General features: G+C 41.2%; 1 protein-coding gene across 1 annotated transcript in view; it reads left to right on the forward strand.

The window, feature by feature from the left end:
- Positions 1-20689, forward strand: part of LOC133558004 (C-type lectin domain family 4 member G-like) — a 36735-nt gene that overhangs the window by 10785 nt on the left and 5261 nt on the right. The window contains exons 3-6 of the mRNA XM_061909056.1: positions 372-470; positions 7450-8241; positions 10161-10306; positions 20510-20619. Of these exons, the coding sequence (XP_061765040.1) occupies positions 372-470; positions 7450-8241; positions 10161-10306; positions 20510-20619 (1147 nt within the window). The remainder of the gene's footprint in view (positions 1-371; positions 471-7449; positions 8242-10160; positions 10307-20509; positions 20620-20689) is intronic.

A 20689-nucleotide genomic window follows, 5' to 3' on the forward strand; every position in this document is an offset into this window, starting at 1 on the left:
ACAACTGCTCAAGACGGACAGCCACCCCACAGAGCCTGGGTTCTGTCCAAAGTTTCTTCCCACTGGGGAGATTTGCCTTACCTCTGTTGCTGCGTGCTTGCTCATGTCGTGTTCAGCTGGTTCTTTCTATCTTTCTTTCTTTATGTTTTTTTCCCTGCTGATTATGGCACAGGGCTGTTGTACCAGACAAGCTTAGCTTTTTTCCACTCATTTTGGACAGTTGAGCAAAATTTGTGCTTGTAAAGTTTTAACATATTCAAAATGAATTGAAATTAAAATTAAATTGAAATTAATATTTATCTGTGGCCATTCGATCGGCGTATAACTATAAAATTTGCAATATTAATTGTAGTTTGATATTTTTCTTTCAGTCTATGCATTGAAAAACAGTCCTTTCAAGACTGCAACACTCTGCTTTGGTGTGCTGTGTGCTGCCCTGGTGATTGGGCTCATAGGTCAAGCAGCCTATTGTAAGTATCATTTTATTATACTTGCTACACTGTAAAAAAATATCAGTGCATATTATAGTAAAAAAAAATATCAGGTAGAATTATATCATTAACAAAGCTGTGGTACTTTTTTTCTAATTACAGTAATTATCTATAAAAAAAATTGACCGCGCATTTTTATAGTAAAAAAAACAAACAGACTGGCAGCTCAGTTGCAAGAATTTTACTGTAAAACTAACAGTCATACAGTTTTTCCATTTACGGTACACAACAACTGAGGTTTTTATGGTGAAGAAAAGTAGCAGCTCACTCACTATAGTTTTAACATGAATATAACATTAGAACTGTTTTTCTTTTGGTATTGCCACAAAACACATTTTAAGATATTCAACACTCTACTGCCATCTAGTGGCTAAAGTAAAGTGTAACCTCCCAATTTGTCATGTTTCAAGTGTCAGGTAAACCGCAACCAATGGGGCTTAATGAATGCACTTCCTACTGTACAGTGATGCACTGTAAAAATGACCATTGATCTTTTGCAAGAAAATGAAATCGCTTGAATATAAATGTAAAAAAAAAACAGTGGTATCATTTTTCCATTTACAGTAATACACTGTTAACATGACTCTCGCCAGATCCTTGTAGTTTGCTGAACTCAACACAAGGGTCTGAATGCGAAGGCATTGCAAACTCCTTCCAGATAGCAACAAATAATGAACCAATCAAAATCGCAGGGCGTGATTTCATAGATGTGACGTAGCGCCAAAGGGACTGTTTGATTCAAACAACAATGGCGGCACAGAGTGAGGAGTTTTGTGCTGAAATTGATTCTGTTATTGCAAATGCTTTACGACATTGATCGAATATTAATTATTTTAAAAAATAAAAACAGAGAACGGTTTCGAAGGCATTTATCGGTAGCAAGGATGTTTTGGCTCTTCTTCCGACCGGATTTGGATTTCCCAGCGCCGCTCTCATCAGCGTCACGGGTTGATTTCAATGTGAGTGGTTGAAGTAGCATGTCATTCAAGATAACGGACAAGTGGTTTATCCAATCACATACAGTGATTTTTTTACAAGGCCCCCGCCTTCTGAAATACATCTCCTATTGAAACGTCCCAGATTCTTGAGTGGAGCTCAGCGCACAACAAGGATCTGGCAAGAGTCAAGTTAATACATTGTAAAACAACAACTAGATATTACACTAAAAGAAAAACAGCAGCTCAATTGCCAGAATTCTACTGTATTATAACAGTGGTGCTGTTTTTCAATTTATCTAGAATGGGGATCCTCTTGTATGTAGACAAGTCGACAGTGTAGCGACGTCACCAACTGATGCTCAGGGGAGTGGTCCATACTTGGACAGTGGAGATTGATCGAGGGCGAGTTCTTGGTTTGTTTATGTGGGTTTATTGTAGGAAGTTTTCATTAACGTCCTATCTGCGCGGTAACAACACACAACAACAACAGTCACGTTTTTGTCTACCGTAAAGCAGTTTGTCTGCCGTAAACAGCAATGTTGTGACACTCTTAAACAGAGCAATACTACCATCTACTGTGCAGGCATATGTGACATCTCCATCCTTTTCAAGTAATATCAAATAACAGCAAAGTGTTGCGATCTGCTGCTCAGATCTTCACGTGTTTGTTTTTTCATTCTCTGTCTCGCCCCGCACACCTGCTAATAATTATCACCCTCCTATTTAAGCTCACCTTTTCTGTTCACTCATTCTCGGATCCTAATTTGCCCACGCGCATCAGTGACGACTCTCATCATTCGTATGTATTTTCTCGCTAGCTCTCACGCCAAGCCACTTTATTGTCTAGCTTTCATGCTAAATGTTTTGTTTACTCTTTTGTGTCCTCGTACCAAGTTCTAGTTTTCCTTGTTTTATCCTAGCTTTCACGCTAGCGTCTTTTGTTTACTTTTTCTCTTTACACCAGTGTTTTTGTTCATAGACTTTTGTTATTAAATACCCTTTATCTTACCTATGCTGTGTTCTGCTTCGACGCATCCACGGGAAAACCACACCGGCATTACAATGCCGAAGAAGAGTCTTCACAGTAGGATCCGAGCATTAAAAAGTTTTTCCGCGTCTGGCAACCACGAGGAGACCTTCGACGAAGGCACATGGAGGGTATTCCGAGCGATGGAGGCTGAAACTCTCCGATGCAATCCAGACGAAAGCATGATGTGGGACCTGGAGGGAAGACTGGTTCCGATCGATGCTTCCAGGAGCGGTGAGTTTCCCTCCCGCAGCGCTCGCGCTCGTCCGCGTAGGCGGAAGCCGCGAAGTATGGCTTCGTCGGGCGACAGAGCCTTTCCCACTCCATGTCTCCCTCCTCACGAACACAGCAGCCTACAGTCGGCACACAGGACCCCTACACCATTGTTTGGGGACCCAATAACACACTTTGCTAACAGTTTTACCGACTGGGCAAATTCCCAACTTGTGTCCCGCGCAGATGACGTCATTTCGTCGACGCCCCCCGGTGGCGCGGGCCCGTCCTCCGATGATGACGTCATCAACAAGGAATTTTTAGGGGAAGATTCGTTTTCTCAGCCATTTTCAAATGACAATAACATTAATAATAAGATACAAAAGTATCAGGATATTTTTTCTTATTATTCTAGTCAACCTCAGTCACCTAGTTTTTCTTCTAACCCACCGTTTAAACCTCATTCTCTGCCCAAGTCCAAAGTTTTTTCTCCCTTTTCAAAGGGACACTCTGGACAATATAGAGGGGAGGGGTCTGCCTGCCTCCAAACCTCCCACCACCCTCCCTTATGGTCAGTCCCTGACCACAGGGAACGGGTCTGGGATTCCCGTCTGGAGGGGGGGGCTACGGCCTATAGCTGTGTTGCGGAGGTAGGGCAGACGCTACCTCTTCTTAAAACTACTAAGCCTCCTAGCCCTCCACCTGTTTTTCCCCTGGCCAAGTCTCAACGGCCTTGTAGACCTCCTCCACCTGTTTTTCCCCCGGCCAAGTCTCAACGGCCTTGTAGACCTCCTCCACCTGTTTTTTCCCCGGCCAAGTCTCAACGGCCTTGTAGACCTCCTCCACCTGTGTTCCGTCCGAACCCTAGTCCTTACCCAAGTTCTTGTCCGAGCCCCAGTGTTACTGTAAGTCCTAGTCTTTGTCCTAGTCCTTGCCCGAGCACCAGTTTGATTGTTAGTCCCAGTCCTTGCCCAAGCCCTAGTTTGACCGTTCGTCCTAGTTCTTGCCCAAGCCCTGGTATGACTGTAAGTCCTGGTCGTTGCCCAAGCCCTTCTCAAAGCACTAGTGTGATTGTAAGTCCTGGTCCTCTCTCAAGTCCTTGCCCGAGTCCTAGTGTTTGTCTTATCACTCATCATAGTCCTAGTCCTGCTCACAGCCAGTCCCCTAGTTCTCCTCGGCAGACCCCTGTGCCTGCTCCTCGGCTGAAGCCGACACCTGCTCCTCGGCTGAAGCCGACACCTGCTCCTCGGCTGAAGCCGACACCTGCTCCTCGGCTGAAGCCGACACCTGCTCCCAGTCTGGTTCTCACACCAGCACATGACACTAACCTGGTTTTCACGCCAGAATTCGACTCTCGCCTGGTTCACACACCAGCAGCTTTTTCGGGCCTGGTTCTCACACCAGTTTTGAACTCTAGTCTGGTTCTCACACCAGTTTTGAACTCTAGCCTGGTTCTCAAACCAGCACTAGACTCCCACCTGGTTCTCACACCAGCCTCCGACCCAGAACTGGTTCTCATACCAGTTACAGACTTTAGCCTGGATCTCACTCCAGCAACAGCTCCAAAGCTGGAGCCCACTCCAGTACCAGCTCCAGAGCTGGAGCCTACTCCAGCACCAGTGTCGACGACGGGGCTGGAGCCCACACCAACGTCGACAACAGGGCTGGAGCCTACAACTGTGTCGACAGGGCTGGAGCCTACTCCAGTACCAGCTCCACGCCGCCAAGCGCCGGTACCAGCTCCACGCCGCCAAGCGCCGGTACCAGCTCCACGCCGCCAAGCACTGCCGACGACTAATACGCCTGCCTCTACGACGTCGCCGTTTGCTTCTACGCTGATGACTCCTGCGGCTCCCAGGCCGCCTCCGACGACTCCTGCGGCTCCCAGGCCGCCTCCGACGACTCCTGCGGCTCCCAGGCCGCCTCCGACGACTCCTGCGGCTCCCAGGCCGCCTCCGACGACTCCTGCGGCTCCCAGGCCGCCTCCGACGACTCCTGCGGCTCCCAGGCCGCCTCCGACGACTCCTGCGGCTCCCAGGCCGCCTCCGACGACTCCTGCGGCTCCCAGGCCGCCTCCGACGACTCCTGCGGCTCCCAGGCCGCCTCCGACGACTCCTGCGGCTCCCAGGCCGCCTCCGACGACTCCTGCGGCTGCAGCACCCGCATCATCCTCGCCAGCTGCACTCGGGCCTGCTTTGGCTGCAGTCCCCGCACCTTCGTCTGCTGCTTCCAAGCCTGCTGGGATTTCGGTGCTGAGGCGTCGTCCACCACGTCGATCACGGGCGTGGCCTCTGCGAGGTCATCCTCCTCGCCAGACACTCCCTCCTCCATGTCGGCCACGGATGTGGCCGTGCCCGGGTCGTCCGCCTCGCCGGGCACCTCATCCTGCGATGCGGCCACTAATGTGGCCTTTTCGAGGTCGCCCGCCAAAACTTTTTCGGCAGCAGCGTTCCACCCGCCGCCACATGATGTGTCCTCGGTGGATTCGGGGACATGCGATCTGGCGACCCTCCACCGTGGCCTCCCTCCGCCCTCCCTTCGTTTGTGAACTTTTCTGGTTTTGGGGAGGGGGTTCAAGTTTTTGTTTGTTTTTTAAGACATCTGGTATCTGTCTTTTGTTGGGGGGGAATACTGTTGCGATCTGCTGCTCAGATCTTCACGTGTTTGTTTTTTCATTCTCTGTCTCGCCCCGCACACCTGCTAATAATTATCACCCTCCTATTTAAGCTCACCTTTTCTGTTCACTCATTCTCGGATCCTAATTTGCCCACGCGCATCAGTGACGACTCTCATCATTCGTATGTATTTTCTCGCTAGCTCTCACGCCAAGCCACTTTATTGTCTAGCTTTCATGCTAAATGTTTTGTTTACTCTTTTGTGTCCTCGTACCAAGTTCTAGTTTTCCTTGTTTTATCCTAGCTTTCACGCTAGCGTCTTTTGTTTACTTTTTCTCTTTACACCAGTGTTTTTGTTCATAGACTTTTGTTATTAAATACCCTTTATCTTACCTATGCTGTGTTCTGCTTCGACGCATCCACGGGAAAACCACACCGGCATTACAATGCCGAAGAAGAGTCTTCACACAAAGTGTATCATAACAGGTAATAATAGCTCAATTGAAATTAACAATATTACAATCGTGATGCCACATCATCTATGTAACATTAAATTCAAATCTGTAAAGGTTGCAATAGTTGCAAATAACTCAAAGTGTACTTCCTTTGTCACCATAACGCAGGAAGAAATTATTATCAAAATTTACTAAAGCTGCATTACTGTTACACAAATGTTCCGTAAATATAACTCAATATGCAATCTCAAAGTGAACAGATGATTGTGTCAGCTTTCTTCTTCTTCATTTACACACACCTCCAGATGACTACAATCAGTCGTGTCAGCTCTAAGGGCATGTAAAGTTGGGTGTCATCAACATAAAAGTGAAAGCTAACACCATATTTGCGTATGATGTCACCTAGCGGCACCATTTTGATATGGAGGAGTGCATAGCCAAGAACCCAACCCTGTAGAACTTCTCACGTTACCTTAACATACTCCAAGGTCAGCTTGTTATGGAAGACGAACTAAAACCTGTCAGTAAGTAAGAGATAAGCCAAGAAAAGGCTAAGTCTGACATACCAATACGTGTTTTGATACGTTCTAATAAAATATTATGATCGACGGTATTGAAAGTAGCGCTGAGAAGTAGCAGCAACATGTATAACATGTCAGCATCCATAGTTAGCAACAGATCAATTATTTATTGCAAAGCCCGTCTCAGTAGAGTGATTTATCCTGAAACCAGATTGAAAGGGTTCCCAGAGATGTTTCTGTTTCTAGAAAGAGTGGTGGCACCTTCTCGGTTAGGGTGAAGGCCGTCCTTCCTCACAAGCCTGGTTTGCCCCAGAAAAAGGGACATATATCAATAAACGTTAGTCTCATCATTGCCTCTTGCAGGCAGGGGGCCCAAGACAAGTACTCGATGCCGAGCTATGTCCCTCTTTATAATATCTTACTGTCTCATCCTAGTGTCATTGAAGCAGATGTGTACATCTATGTTCGTGTAGCTTGTGACACTTAATTATGGCTGGTTTACTAAGCGGTTTGTACCGGGTGATGGAGTCCCTTATCACTTAGGTGTTGTGTCCGATAGACTGGGGTGTGGAACTAGCCCTATGGCTAAATCTATCATGCATTTCAAACGTTTCACCCTTGCTTTTAAGCCGCTGTAAAATAATTAAAAGCACACATATAGAAAGACAGCACTTAACTTTGAACGGCGAACTGCAGCACCAGGCGAAAGTAGCAGCAACGGGGCAACCAGACTTTGTTGTCACTTTCACTGAGTCGAGTGCTTGCTGTCTTCGAAGCAGGTAGCTCGCTGAAAGTGTGGCTGTGAAAAAGAGAGTTGGTGCTTTGTAAGTTCGATTAGACTACTAAATGTGTTGGAGAAGTAATAAAGAAACCTGTAAAACAATTAGAAGCACACAGATAGAAAAATAGCACTTAGCTTTTTGAGCGGCAACAATCGGCGGTGAACAGACTAATGTAGCTACTAGTGATACACTATAAACAAAACTGTAAATTTTGAGCTGCCAAGTCTTTACTTTAAAATGAACAGATTTTAGTAACAGTGTACAAACAAGAATCTGATTCATTGGCCAAGTATGTTTAACACAAAGAAATTGACTAGGTGGACTTGTTTTGTACAAGAAACAAAGAAAAACGCAATTTCAAAAGTAGTGCAATTGACGATCCGTGTGCATTCTTTCATGTGTGTCAGACAAGGGAATCGGTAGAAACACTCAGGAGAAAATAGAAGCCACGAAAGTGGAAAAAGACAACTTACAAGAGAAACTGAAGAGTGTACAGAACGAGAAGAGGAACATGGTCGCCAATCATGAGCAGGTGCAAAAAAACTTGGAATACGTGTCCAAAATGAAAACCAAAATGGAAACCAACAACAACCTACTGACTGCTGAAGCCAACCAGCTGAAAGAGAGTAAAAGCCAGTTGCAGGCCAGCAACATTGCTCTAAACAATGAGCTAGAGCAGCTGAAGGCCAGCAAGGAGCAGTTGCAGACTAATAACAACGCCTTGTCTAAGGGCAATGACTTGCTGCAACAAAAGTATGATTCATTGGTCAAGAGCAAAAAGAGCCTGCAGGCCAACTGTGACACAGTGACCAAAGAGAGGGACCTTTTGCAAAACAAATTCAATAACGCCACAGGGTCTAAAGAGAAGCTGCAAATGAGTTACAACAGCCTGATTGTTGATATTGAACACCTGCAGCAGCGTTACAACTCCTCCTCCAGTGAGAAAGACGACATTGCCAACAGTCACCGAAATGTGACATTGGAAAAAGACATCTTGGAGGCCGCATACGTGACACTCAGCAAAGCCGCAGATGAGCTGCTCGCCTCCTATAATTCCACCATTGAAGAGAAACGAGGACTTGAAAACTCGTTGAAAAATGTGTCGAAGGAGAGAGACCAGCAGAGGACCGTCATCACCAATCTGACTGCTGAGGTAGAACAGCTGAGGGCTACCATCACGGAGCTGAACGCAACTAAAGGTAAAAATATATTTAAGTTTGTATTTACGTGGGAAACACAAACATTGAAAACTACAACAAGAGCAGGCGCCTGCAGAGCAGTACAGGTTTTGAATGGGAGGAAAAGAAAGGACTTATTTAAATTTGGCACAGATGCGCTCCTGACTAGTTTTACGATCGCTAGTGGACCTTAAGTAGGCTTTGATAAGCCTTAGCTTTGACAACTTTTGTCCTTGAATAATGTGTGAGCTCATCCTTAGGCACAGGAGAAACCACAACTCTGTTTATGCAACTACGAGACGTATTAGCTCTTCTGCATGCACAGATTATGTTTTTATTTGTATATGTACATATGTGTATGCATGTTAGGTCAGAAAAAAAGACAGAGGCTATTTCATCACTACAAGTCTGTTTCTCAGGTTCCCCTGCTCTTCAGGGGATTTTATTTACGTGTCTTCGGTTGTTACATATATACATATAGAGGGTACATTACATGGGGGTATGGCCATTGTTACTCAGAAGTGCCACAATGGCCACACCACCATGTAATGAACCCTATATATATATGTAACAACCCCAGACACTTCAACACTATCCCCTGAAGAGCAGGGAAAACTGCGAAACAGGCTTGTGGGAATGAAATAGCCTCTGTGTTTTGTCCTGAACTAACGTATATTCCGCTCTATATCTGTATTGAGCACAGTATAAAGGATAAACCACAGAAATATATATATATATTTTTTCAACTTTTAACATATTCAACTGGCGGCCCAGGGTCTAATTACGGCCCCAGAAATTAGACCATACTAGCCCCGAAGTTCAGAGTCCTCCTGTTTTATAGAGGAACTTGGACCACTGTTAACACATTGGCAGATTGTTGTATTGACATTTTAACTTTCCTAGCAAACAAAGAACACTGGGGTCCAAACTCGTGATTTACATAACTGAGGCGCTCCCTTTTTTGGCGGGTAAACATTTTTTTTAGTAATGTGACTTATGTACTTAAGGCCTCCAAAACATTTACACCCTCCACCTTGTGTTTCACTCGCACACAACCTCTGCAGTCACAAATTGACACTTTCTCTAAATAGAAATATGTTATTAGCAGAGCAAACATGCCTTCAGGGCAAACAGTACAAATAGTCAAGCAGAGGGAATTCTACAAAACTGTTCTAGGACCCATATTTCTAGAAAGCTAAAGACCATGGGCCTGGATTTCTCCTTTCACTGTTTTTCTTAATTTGAGAACCAGCATCCCCTGAGATGGAAATGTGTTTTAGTTTTCTAACCTGCTTTCTTAACAGTACAAATTGCATAGGAAAATATGCTACTTGAGCAATAAACAAGTGACCACACAGTAGTAAATGCTAGCCTTTGGTTGGGCAAAATATCAATGCAAGGATCTGTCAATGTGTTTATGCTTGTCCAAGTTTGTCTACACAACAGGGACTAAAATTTGGCAACAAAATTCCGAGTCTCTCCAAAGTTTTGAACTGAACTGGAAAGCCGGTCTGGTGTCATTCTTAGTTCTGGTCAGACACTTTGTTTTTCTTGCCTTCCATCAATAAAGATATATTTATGTATTTCCTGAAATGTGTAAGTCCGAACTAAAAATAATAAAGGAAAAGCAAATGTTCACTGTGGAGGATGTTGTTTCTCAGTAGGATAGTTTTTTTTTTCTTGTCTGAATTTGCTTTACATGAACACAATGTTGAGGAGAATATCAACTTTCCTGACTACGCCCAGAGAAATAATTAGGGTCACACTGTCAAGAAAATAATAATTAACAGAATTGACACAAATGCAAATAATGTACAGGATTTATTTATTTGTTAAAATGGTATTTGATAAGATCATCCTTCAATGATATATTTCCATGTAAAAATTTGTTATCATGTAAAAATGCTCAAATCAATTAACTGTTTTTTGTTTTTTTCCAGTTAAAACCTGTCCAATTGGCTGGAAGAAGTTTGAGACAAACTGCTATTATAGTTCTATTTCGACCAAGAAGACATGGTACCTAAGCAGAAGCTACTGTCAAGGAAAAGGAGCTGACCTGGTAATCATAAACAGCAAAGACGAAATGGTGGGTTTGATCCTCTGATGTGTAACAGACTGTCTTTGCGTTTTAATCAAGAAGCGCCACTAATCAAATAGTTTGTTCAGTATTTTGCGATATCAAATCCGAATCCGAAATATTTTATTAATCCCCGAGGGGAAATTAATCGCATTGGGTTAAAAAAATTGCCGGGCTGTATATATATATATATATATTCCGAGCTTGTTCATGTCACATTTTCGATGGGAAAATGCATTTTTTGACAATATGATTTGGCTAGGTGACACCGAGAGTAACAAGCGGTAGAAAACAGATTAGAAAGGACAGATTTTAAAAAATACAAATAAAAAAAAAATTAACAAATTTTTTATTTTTTTTTTTTTAACTTGGGACTTCCCGCTGGTCGGTTTTGGATGCTGGTGGGCTGGATCCGGCCCACGGACCGTAGCTTGGGGACTCCTGGTCTAATCTAAATTTATGTTCGTTTCTTGTATAGACGAAGCAGAAACAATGTGTAACAGTATATAAAAGGCCTAATTTGCTAAGATCCAAATACCACTCACAAAACAGTGTGTGCAAAAAAATATAAACAGCGTGTACTATGAGTTAATAAGTGGTGCAGACCGCCTTATTCCAATAAGGATTTTGCGTGCATACATGAATTTTACCACGGAGACACTCTCATTTTCTGCACATTCATGTTATGCTGCTACCTGTATGTGTTTTAATCCGCCCCTATATCAGCACCTATACAATTAGAAAATAAAATTGCTGAATAGACAATATGTCTAATATTTTTGGTTTCTACCGTTAAAAAGGTTGACACACACATGTCCGTCCATTTTCTGTTTGCAACGCAAGCAATGATCCTGCATCTATGAGTAGAACTGTCAGTTTGCACCTCCTTCTGGCACTTGATAAATACAATTCTGATTACTAATTGCCAAACGCTGATGAGTGTTGATAAATCACACTGCGCATGCTGAATAATTATGTTTGCATTTTCTCCTCCCAGTATTGTGGGCGTTTTGACAATCAGCATAAATTTTGCATATTAATGAAGACAGAGATGCAAAATGGATTGCAAGCATTGTTCTGCTCACTATAAAGGAAAATGAACTTTTTGGGGAATTTTTTCTATTGTTCACAATTATTATGTGAGACAATAAGACAAAAGTTTTTTGTTTTTTTTTCGCAGTGTAACATATATACATTTTCTCGTTCTTGGCAGCGGGCTATGCAGCAAATAGGAGCAATCAATTCAAACGCTAAATCTAAATCATTAAAAAAAAATCTGTCAACAATACATTGTTTATGTTCCGTAACCCATATATTAACCCAAGCTGTAACTACATTGTTATTGTAAGAGCAAATGCTGAGGTACTGTTTTTCTATCGCAGTAACACATCGGTGTGCTTCGGTATTAGCCGTAAGAGCTAACCACGGCAAGTGATAGGCTAGCTTCTACAACATCGCAAAACACGTTTCAGTTTATATTGCACAATACTGCGATATAACACCAATCTGTACTGATTGAAAAACATTAACGATCAATTTACAGAATAAGTAAAGTGTTAGCCCACATTTCATGTTTTGTTTGTACAAAGCCCGCTATACAGCGTATGTACTGTAGTTGTAATGAAAGGGCATGATATGCTACGTGTATCATGATCGATATAAAGTATGAGTTATTCGATGGACGTTTGTCTGGTCCAGCTGGCCATGGACGTTTCTTTTTGATTTGGGGTAAGCACGGCCAGGGGCGCTGCTAGGGATTTTGGGCCCCATGAAAAGAATCTTTATAGGGCCCCTGTATCTTTACAGGACCCCTATGTATTATAATTTCATCATCATTAGGGGCCTCTCTGGGCCCCCCTCCATCATGGGCCCCTAGAATCCATCTCCTTTACCCCCCCCCCCACCCTTTTCGGCGCCCCTGAGAACGGCATTCATGTCAAAATAGCTATTCTCCAAAGTTGACATTTTGCAGCTTCAGGTCGCTTTCACTTCACTCTATCGGCTTCTGTCTGCTCCAGCGTTTCACCCTCTTCTTCGGGCTATCTTGTAAAGGCGGTAGTTCACCCTTGATATATCTAGCTTCAAAAAGATAACGTCATGAATCCTCATTTGTCCAAAAATAGTCGTATTCCTTGTGTGTTACAAAGTCTGCCATGATTAGAACACACTCACACAGATTCTGGAAGTTGGAACACACATGTTGCCAGAAGTCAGACATGCCCTGCTATGGAAACAAAAATTAATGCGCGGAATAAATAAATCCCGGAAATTATTAAAATGATCAAAATACCGTAAGTATTGAACATATTACATAATTTTATTAACGTGTCTGTTACTACATTATACATATATATATATATATATATATATATATATATATATATATATATATATATATATATATATATATATATATATATTAGGGATGTGGGAAAAAATCGATTGGAATACGAATCGCGATTCTCACGTTGTGCGATTCAGAATCGATTCTCTTTTTTTTAAATCAATTTATATATATATATTTATTTTTTTATATTTTTTATTATATTATTATTTTTTTATCAATCCAACAAACCAATACACAGCAATACCATAACAATGCAATCCAATTCCAAAACCAGACCTGACCCAGCAACACTCAAAACTGCAAACAGAGCAATTGAGGAGACACAGCATAACAGTGATTAAAAATCCCAAATTTACATTATCTTAGACATTTATAAAAAATAAAAAAAAAAATAGTGTCACAGTGGCTTGCACTTGCATCGCATCTCATAAGATTGACAATACACTGTGTCCAATGTTTTAACAAAGATAAAATAAGTCATACTTTTTGGTTCGTTTAATAGTTAAAACAAATTTACATTATTGCAATCAGTTGATAAAACATTGTCCTTTACAGTTATAAAAGCTTTTTTTTTTAAATCTACTACTCTGCTAGCATGTCAGCAGACTGGGGTGGATCCGGCTGAAATCCTACGTATTGAATGAATACAGAATCGTAGTGAATCGGAAAAATATCGTTTTTGAATCGAGAATCGCGTTGAATCGAAAAAAATCTATATATAATTTGAATCGCGACCCCAATAATCGATATTGGATCGAATCATGGGACACCCAAAGATTCGCAGCCCTAATATATATATATATATATATATATATATATATATATATATATATATATATATATATATATATACTTGCAGTGTGTATATAATACTTTAATGGAGGGTTTTGAAGTTGTCTTAGAGGGCTTTGAAGGCTACAACGGTGACTCCCACTAGCCGCATCTTTCAAGCGTTTTTTTTATCATCTTTAAAATCCTGAAAATAAAAAAAAATGTGTGGTGTTGTCTCTCATAATGATTTTGAACTCCAGGCAAACTTCCAAAAAAAGTGCAGTTACCCTCTAACAGACGCAATCCACTTTGCAGACGTTTAGTACAGGGGCCCGGGGGATGAGTTTGCTAAGTATACAAATTAACCTGACATTTTTTAATGAAAGAAACAGCTCTTCTACATGTGTCTACCGGATGTTTCAATAGCAAGTCTTTGTATCTCTGTAGATCAGGGGTCGGCAACCCCGCATACGGCTCTTGGATCACTGTGATGTGGCTCAGCTGCATACTTGCTGACCCCCCCATTTTACCGGGAGGTTTTACAAATTTCACTGCCTATCCCAGAAATCTCCCCAGGATAAAATTCTCAGATTTTCACCCAGACAACAATATTGAGGCCGTGCCGTGATAGCAATGCCTTAAACATCCTCTCAACCATGTCATAGCGTCTGCTTTAATACTATGCTATCTGAGTGCCGGCCGGCCACATCTAGTGTGCGGCTGCTGACTCAACCCACGAGTGACTGCAAGGCATAGTTGTTCAACAGCCATACAGGTTACACTGAGGGTTGTGATATAAACAATTTCAGTACTCTTACTAATATGCGCCACACTGTGAACCCACACCAAACAAGAATGAGAAACACATTTCGGGAGAATATCCGCACTGTAACACATTATAAACGCAACATAACAAATACCCAGAATCCCATGCATGCCTAACTATTCCGGGCTCCATTATACACCCCCACTACAAGCCCCCCACCTCTCCCCCTCCCTGCATCAGTTGAGGTGGGTGGGGTTGTGGGGGGCGGTGTTTGGTGCTAGCGGGGGTGTATAAGGGAGACCGGAAGAGTCAGGGATGCATGGGATTCTGGGTATTTGTTATGTTGCGTTTATAATGTGTTACAGTGCGGATGTTCTCCCGAAATGTGTTTGTCAATCTTGTTTGGTGTGGGTTCAAAGTGTGGCGCATATTAGTAAGAGTGTTAAAGTTGTTTATATCACAACCCTCAGTGTAACCTGTATGGCTGTTGAGTAAGTATGCCTTGCAGTCGCTTATGTGTGTCTGCAGAAGCCACATACAACATGCGAATGGGCTGGTAAGCTGATTGTTACGGTTGTGGAGGGTGCTAAACGCATTGTCATCATAGCAACCCCTTATTATTGTTGTTTGGGTGAAAACCAGCAGACAGTCGAGAGAAATGTTGCTCTGAAACTCGGTAGTCTCCCGGAAAAATTGAGATGGTTGGCAAATGTGATGTTGTTAAGCGGTATTCAAATAAAACTCGCACTAATAATACATTTTCATATTAAGGTGCGGCCCGTGTGTCTGAGACCCCTGGTTAATACATAGCACAAAGCAAAACAAAACTTTGTACGCTGTGTTATTTCCTTTTTTAATTTCAAAAGAGTCTTGTGGCTCCCATAGTTTTCTTTATTTTGTGAAACGGGTCAAAATGGCTCTTTGAATGGTAAAGGTTGGCGACCCCTGTTGTAGATGATGGTACATATGTACAAAATAAACCACATGACGTTAGTACATCAATCGAGGAAAATGATCAAACTACATACACAGCATACTGTAATTTGATTTTGATGTTTTTTTTTATCTTGATAGATTGAAAATGAACACCATTGAGTTGACTGATGAACATTATCAAATCATTAATTCAGAAAATATAAATAACGGCAAATAAAGATAGAATACTTTTTAAGTAACTTGACAAAGTTCAAATTAGGAAAGCAAGAAACAAAGCCTGAAAATGCATCTTGGACCGGTTGTAATGTGCACATTCTGTCAATACACATTTTATGCACAAAAAAGAAGTGCCATCTTTTGGCAAGCTTCTTTCAAGTGTGGGCTGAAGTCTCATAAGATTTGTTGAACCCCCCTGACTAACGTCATTAATGATTTGGAGGAAGTTCAAGGCATATTTTTATAAATAATATTTGGTTGAAATCCAAATTGCACCACTTTAACTTTGCAGTTTTAGGCTTTAACTTTAACACTGTAGGAGCAGTGATGTCTGCATCTGGTCCAGCTATCCCATCATATGGCTTATTTCCGTGTGCGTCTTCCTTTTAGAACACTAGTCTTAATAATACATAACAATAGTACATTTAATTTACAGCGGTGATGTGTCTCAGGCCTGAATGTGCTCATGAAAAACTTTTTTTTACACTTACTTTTGCGAGGGCTGTCTCAGTAGAGTGATTTGCCCTAAAAATTAACTTAAGGGGTTCACAGATTGTTCGACTCTAAGACCCTGATTTACTAAAGGTTTGCGTGTGTTAAAAAAACGTGCAAACCTGATAGCACATGCAAAGCCTATCTACTAAACGCGTGCAAAGAGGATTCTGTCAGTTAAGTGAGCACAGGAGTCATTGACCCATAGCTCTGAAACTCTTTAGCGCAGCTCTAGTGGCTCCCTGGAACTTTTTATAAAATATTTGAAAATGGAAAACGATGGGGAAATGGTATATGAATAAAAGTAGTGTATTTCACATGTTGCTGCTTTTTGGGAAATCTCTTTAAACGCTAAAAAAAAAAAGTCACCAGGAAAACACATGGCGTTATCCTCCAAATAGCCTACAATAAAAGTTCCCTCCAATCATGTTTCATTTAGACAATGTCTTATTTATTAAGTTACTTTACACTGTGTTGCTGATGGTGATATACATTATCTCAAATAACTAAAGTATCAAAAGTGCATATATTTTGATTTGAGAATCAATATTATAGCATAAAGATGGGGTATCGGAGGATCGCTTTTAGGAAGTGCTTGAAGGCCCACCTGAAAAATTAAGTCATGCACCCACCTCAGAACTTTTGGGTGTGAAACCTGCATCCTAGTTCTCGCCACAATTAAAGTTAAAGTACCACTGATAGTCACACACACACTAGATGTGGTGAAATTACCCTCTGCATTTGACCCATCTCCTTGTTCCGCTCCCTGGGAGGTGAGGGGAGCAGTGAGCAGCAGCAGTGGCCGCGTTTGGGAAGTTCCAACCCTTGATGCTGAGTACCAAGCAGGGAGGTAATGGGACCCATGTTTTATAGTCTTTGGTATGACTCTAACCACAATCCCACTGAGCTGGCTAATAAATAATAAATCAATAATGTATATATTAATATATAATAATATTATAAAATAAATAACTTTTCCACACATGTTGCCTTTATTATAAGGCTTATATAAGGCTCTTTTTTTTTTTTTTTTTTCTGCTCAGGCATATTTGTTTTTTCGGTCCAATTTCAACATTTTGTATTGACGACCCCTGAGTGAGCAGAATAAAGGGTGCAATCTATGTTTCATTAATAAGCAAAATATATGCTTATTATCAAAACGCCCACAATACTGGGAGGAGAAGACCCAAATATTAATATTTAGCATGCGCAATGTGATTTATCAACACTCATCACTGTTTTATGAGCACTTTTTGGCGTTTTATTTAGCAATTGTCAGAAGGACGTGCAAACTGACAGTTACAGGATCAGTGCTTGCTTTGGAAAGAAGACATGTGTGTGAACATTTTGATGGATGGTCAAAAATACAATTATTGAAGATAACGTCTATTCAGCAAATTCCTTTCATCATTTTTTAGCCTTTGCATGACTTATCGGACTTAAGATAATCTTTTCAATTGATGCGTTTTGGTGTCTGCAGGCGTTGTTTTTATGTACCTTGTTTTTTTTAATTTTTTAAACAAATATATTAGTTAGTATACCGGTCCTCTCACATGAAAAGACGTCTTTCTTTATGCATTTTCTTGCATATGAGTAATCCCAGACACAAATGCGCTGGTGATACGATCTACAGCCTGCCGTACAGAATTAAGTGTGCATATGTTTTCTGTCGTCTAGATTGTTGTTCAAAAAAGGTGTTACAGATTATAGATGTGTGCTTCTGGTTCAACCCACCGCATGATAACATGAATGTGCAGAACATGGTGGTCTCTCTGTGGTAAAAATCCATGTATGCATGCAAAATCCTCATTTGAATTATGCGGTCTGCACCACTTTTCAATTGCACGTGCATTGTTAGTAGATCACACGAAACACGCCCACTCGCGGTACATGGTATTTAATTTTTTGTACACGCTGTTTAGCGCGTTGTATTTGAAATCTAGTAAATCATACCCTTAGTGGTCAAAATAACGAATCGAGTTACGGGCATAACGAAGTAAGTTGAAGGATGCTGACACATTTGTTTCTGGATACTTTTAATATGCGACTATAATTATTTGCGGGGCGGTATAGCTCGGTTGGTAGAGTGGCCGTGCCAGCAACTTGACACTTTACGCACCTGCTCCTAATGCCACCCACACTGGTTTAAATGTAACTTAGATATTGGGTTTCACTATGTAAAAGTGCTTTGAGTCACTAGAGAAAAGTGCTATATAAATATAATTCACTTCACATTTGTTACTAGTTTATTTTGACCCATGTGGTGTTTTAGACTCCAATATTGTTTGATTAAGGTCATTTATTACGTGTGACTAGCTTATGTGCTATTGTGTGCTTAGCTGTTGTGTGGTTGCGAGCTATACCCTACCATATTTTTATTTTGTAAATGACTTGGTTAAAATACAATTATTGGGAAACATTTACATGTTGGCTTAAGAAACTTGCTGCAGGACTGTTTGTATTGGACTTAAAACGGATATTTTAGATGCAAACTGATATCAGCCAATACTTGTTTTTTTTTGCTGATGTCAGACTGATATCTAATATAAATATCTGATCGGGACAGCCCCAATATGTACCATATATGAATACATGAGATGAGGTGGCGACTTGTCCAGGGTGTACCCCGCCTTCCGCCCGATTGTAGCTGAGATAGGCGCCAGCACCCCCCGCGACCCCGAAAGGGAATAAGCGGTAGGAAATGGATGGATGGATGGAGTATGAGTGACAATCAACCCCAAAGACAATGTGACGATCAAACTTAACTGGAATTTCTTGCTAGCTTTAAGGCTAACAACGGTGCACCAACTTGAAAGATAGCTAGCAACTGTATAAACTAGGGTTGTATGGTATACCGGTATTAGTATAGTACCGCAATACTAATAAATAATTGTCGGTACTATATTGTTTCTGAAACGTACCTGTCCCGCACCCCCCTGCGGCCGCGTCGAAGTCACGTCGTGACATTGCTGGTTTACGAGCACAGGAGCATGTTCGGTAGCACACATGCACAGAGTACTTACAAGCAGACAGCGTGTAGACAGAAAAGGGAGAACGGACGCACTTTGCCTTAAAAAACTAAGGATGAAGGTGAAGTTATAACACTGAAACGCTCTCAGGTACAGGTGCTTTGAGACATAGCTCGCTAGCTAGCGGCTAACCTCCTCCCACCGCCGGCAGTGTTTTAGCGACTTCTAAATCACTAACCCCGGTCTCCATGGCGACAAAAAAAGTTAGATTTTTACTAGTATCATCCCTGCAGGACGAGGAATAGCTAAACATGCTACACTACACACCATAGCTCACCGGCATCAAAATGTAAACAAACGCCATTGGTGTCTCTACACCTAACATCCACTGTGATGAAACCAAGTACAGGAGCATATCTAGTCGATACTATTATGATTACATCGATATTTTTTGGCATCACAACATCTCCGTTCCTTTTTTTAAAATGTATATTGTGTTTATAAACTCAGGAAATATGTCCCTGGACCCATTAGGACTTTGAATATGACCAATGTAATGACTTGGTATCGGATTGATACCCAAATTTGTGGTATACTAATGATACTAATGTAAAGTATCAAACAACAGAAGAATAAGTGATTATTTAATTTTCATCGAACTGTAGACACAACATGTTAAAAGAGAAAGTAAGCAGATATTAAAAGTAAATGAACAAGTAGATTAATAATTCATGTTGTATCACTTGTCCTTACAATTTTGAAAAAAATAATAAAACAATAAATGACACAATATGTTACTGCATATGTCAGCAGACTAATTTTTGAGCCTTTGTTTACTTACTACTAAAAGACAAGTTGTCTAGTATGTTCACTATTTTATTTAAGGACTTAACTGCAATAAGAAACATATGTCTAATGTACCCTAATTTTTTTTTTTTTTAAATAAAGCCATTTATGCAATTTTATTGTGGTCCCCTTTAGTTAGAAAAGTACAGAAAAGTACTGAAAAGTATCTAAATAATTTTAGTACCGGTACCAAAATATTGGTATCGTCAAAACACTTATATAAACTATAGTTTTCCCTTCAGACTTTTTAAGGGTAACAATTATTTTGTAAAAAAAAAACTAAAAAAACTGTGTAAAAGCCTCGAAGACAAATTCTGAGAAGGTAAATATGGCAATACAGAGGGATTAGTTGGTTCTGTGACACATTTTGTACCTTGAAATTAATTTAAAAAAAAAATAATAACTTGGTGCTCAGCCTCTTGAAAACAACAGAATTTTAACATGTACTGAATATAACATGCCTCCACCCGGACTCTTAACCTGGGAGAGGTGGAGCTGGGAAGATGTCAGTGGTGGTGGACAAACTGTCGACTTTGAATGCTGATAATTTTGTGTCATTGTCGTTTTGTTATTGTTTAGTTTTAGGAAGTTAAAGTGAAACAGATTTTTTATTTCAGATTCTCAGAAGTTAAGGTAGCAAGGAGTTAGGTTTGTCGGAGAAATCAAGCTGGGTGGAAACAGATGTTGACTCTGCAGAAGATAATGTGAGTGATGAAAAGAAGGGGCCCCAGGACAGAGCCTTGCATGGGACGGGGCCCACCTGTAGCGACAGTGAAGCGGTCAGGCTTAAATGATTTGCGCTATAATCGCAATTAGGTTTTTTGTAGTACTCGAACTATTACTGACAGAACTGATTTATTTTCTTACAGGAGTTTGTTAATGGTATGTTTTCAAACAACAAGGAGGTCTGGATTGGACTAAATGATCAGGGTGTGGAGGGCCAGTGGAAGTGGGTGGATGGGACCACCCTGACCACAGCGTAAGTGACAGAACAAACATTTTGTATGTCCTTATTTTGCTGTGTAACCATGAATCACCGGGGATACAAC

This window comes from Nerophis ophidion, linkage group LG01, assembly GCF_033978795.1.
Source record: "Nerophis ophidion isolate RoL-2023_Sa linkage group LG01, RoL_Noph_v1.0, whole genome shotgun sequence".
Taxonomy (NCBI): Eukaryota; Metazoa; Chordata; class Actinopteri; order Syngnathiformes; family Syngnathidae; genus Nerophis; species Nerophis ophidion.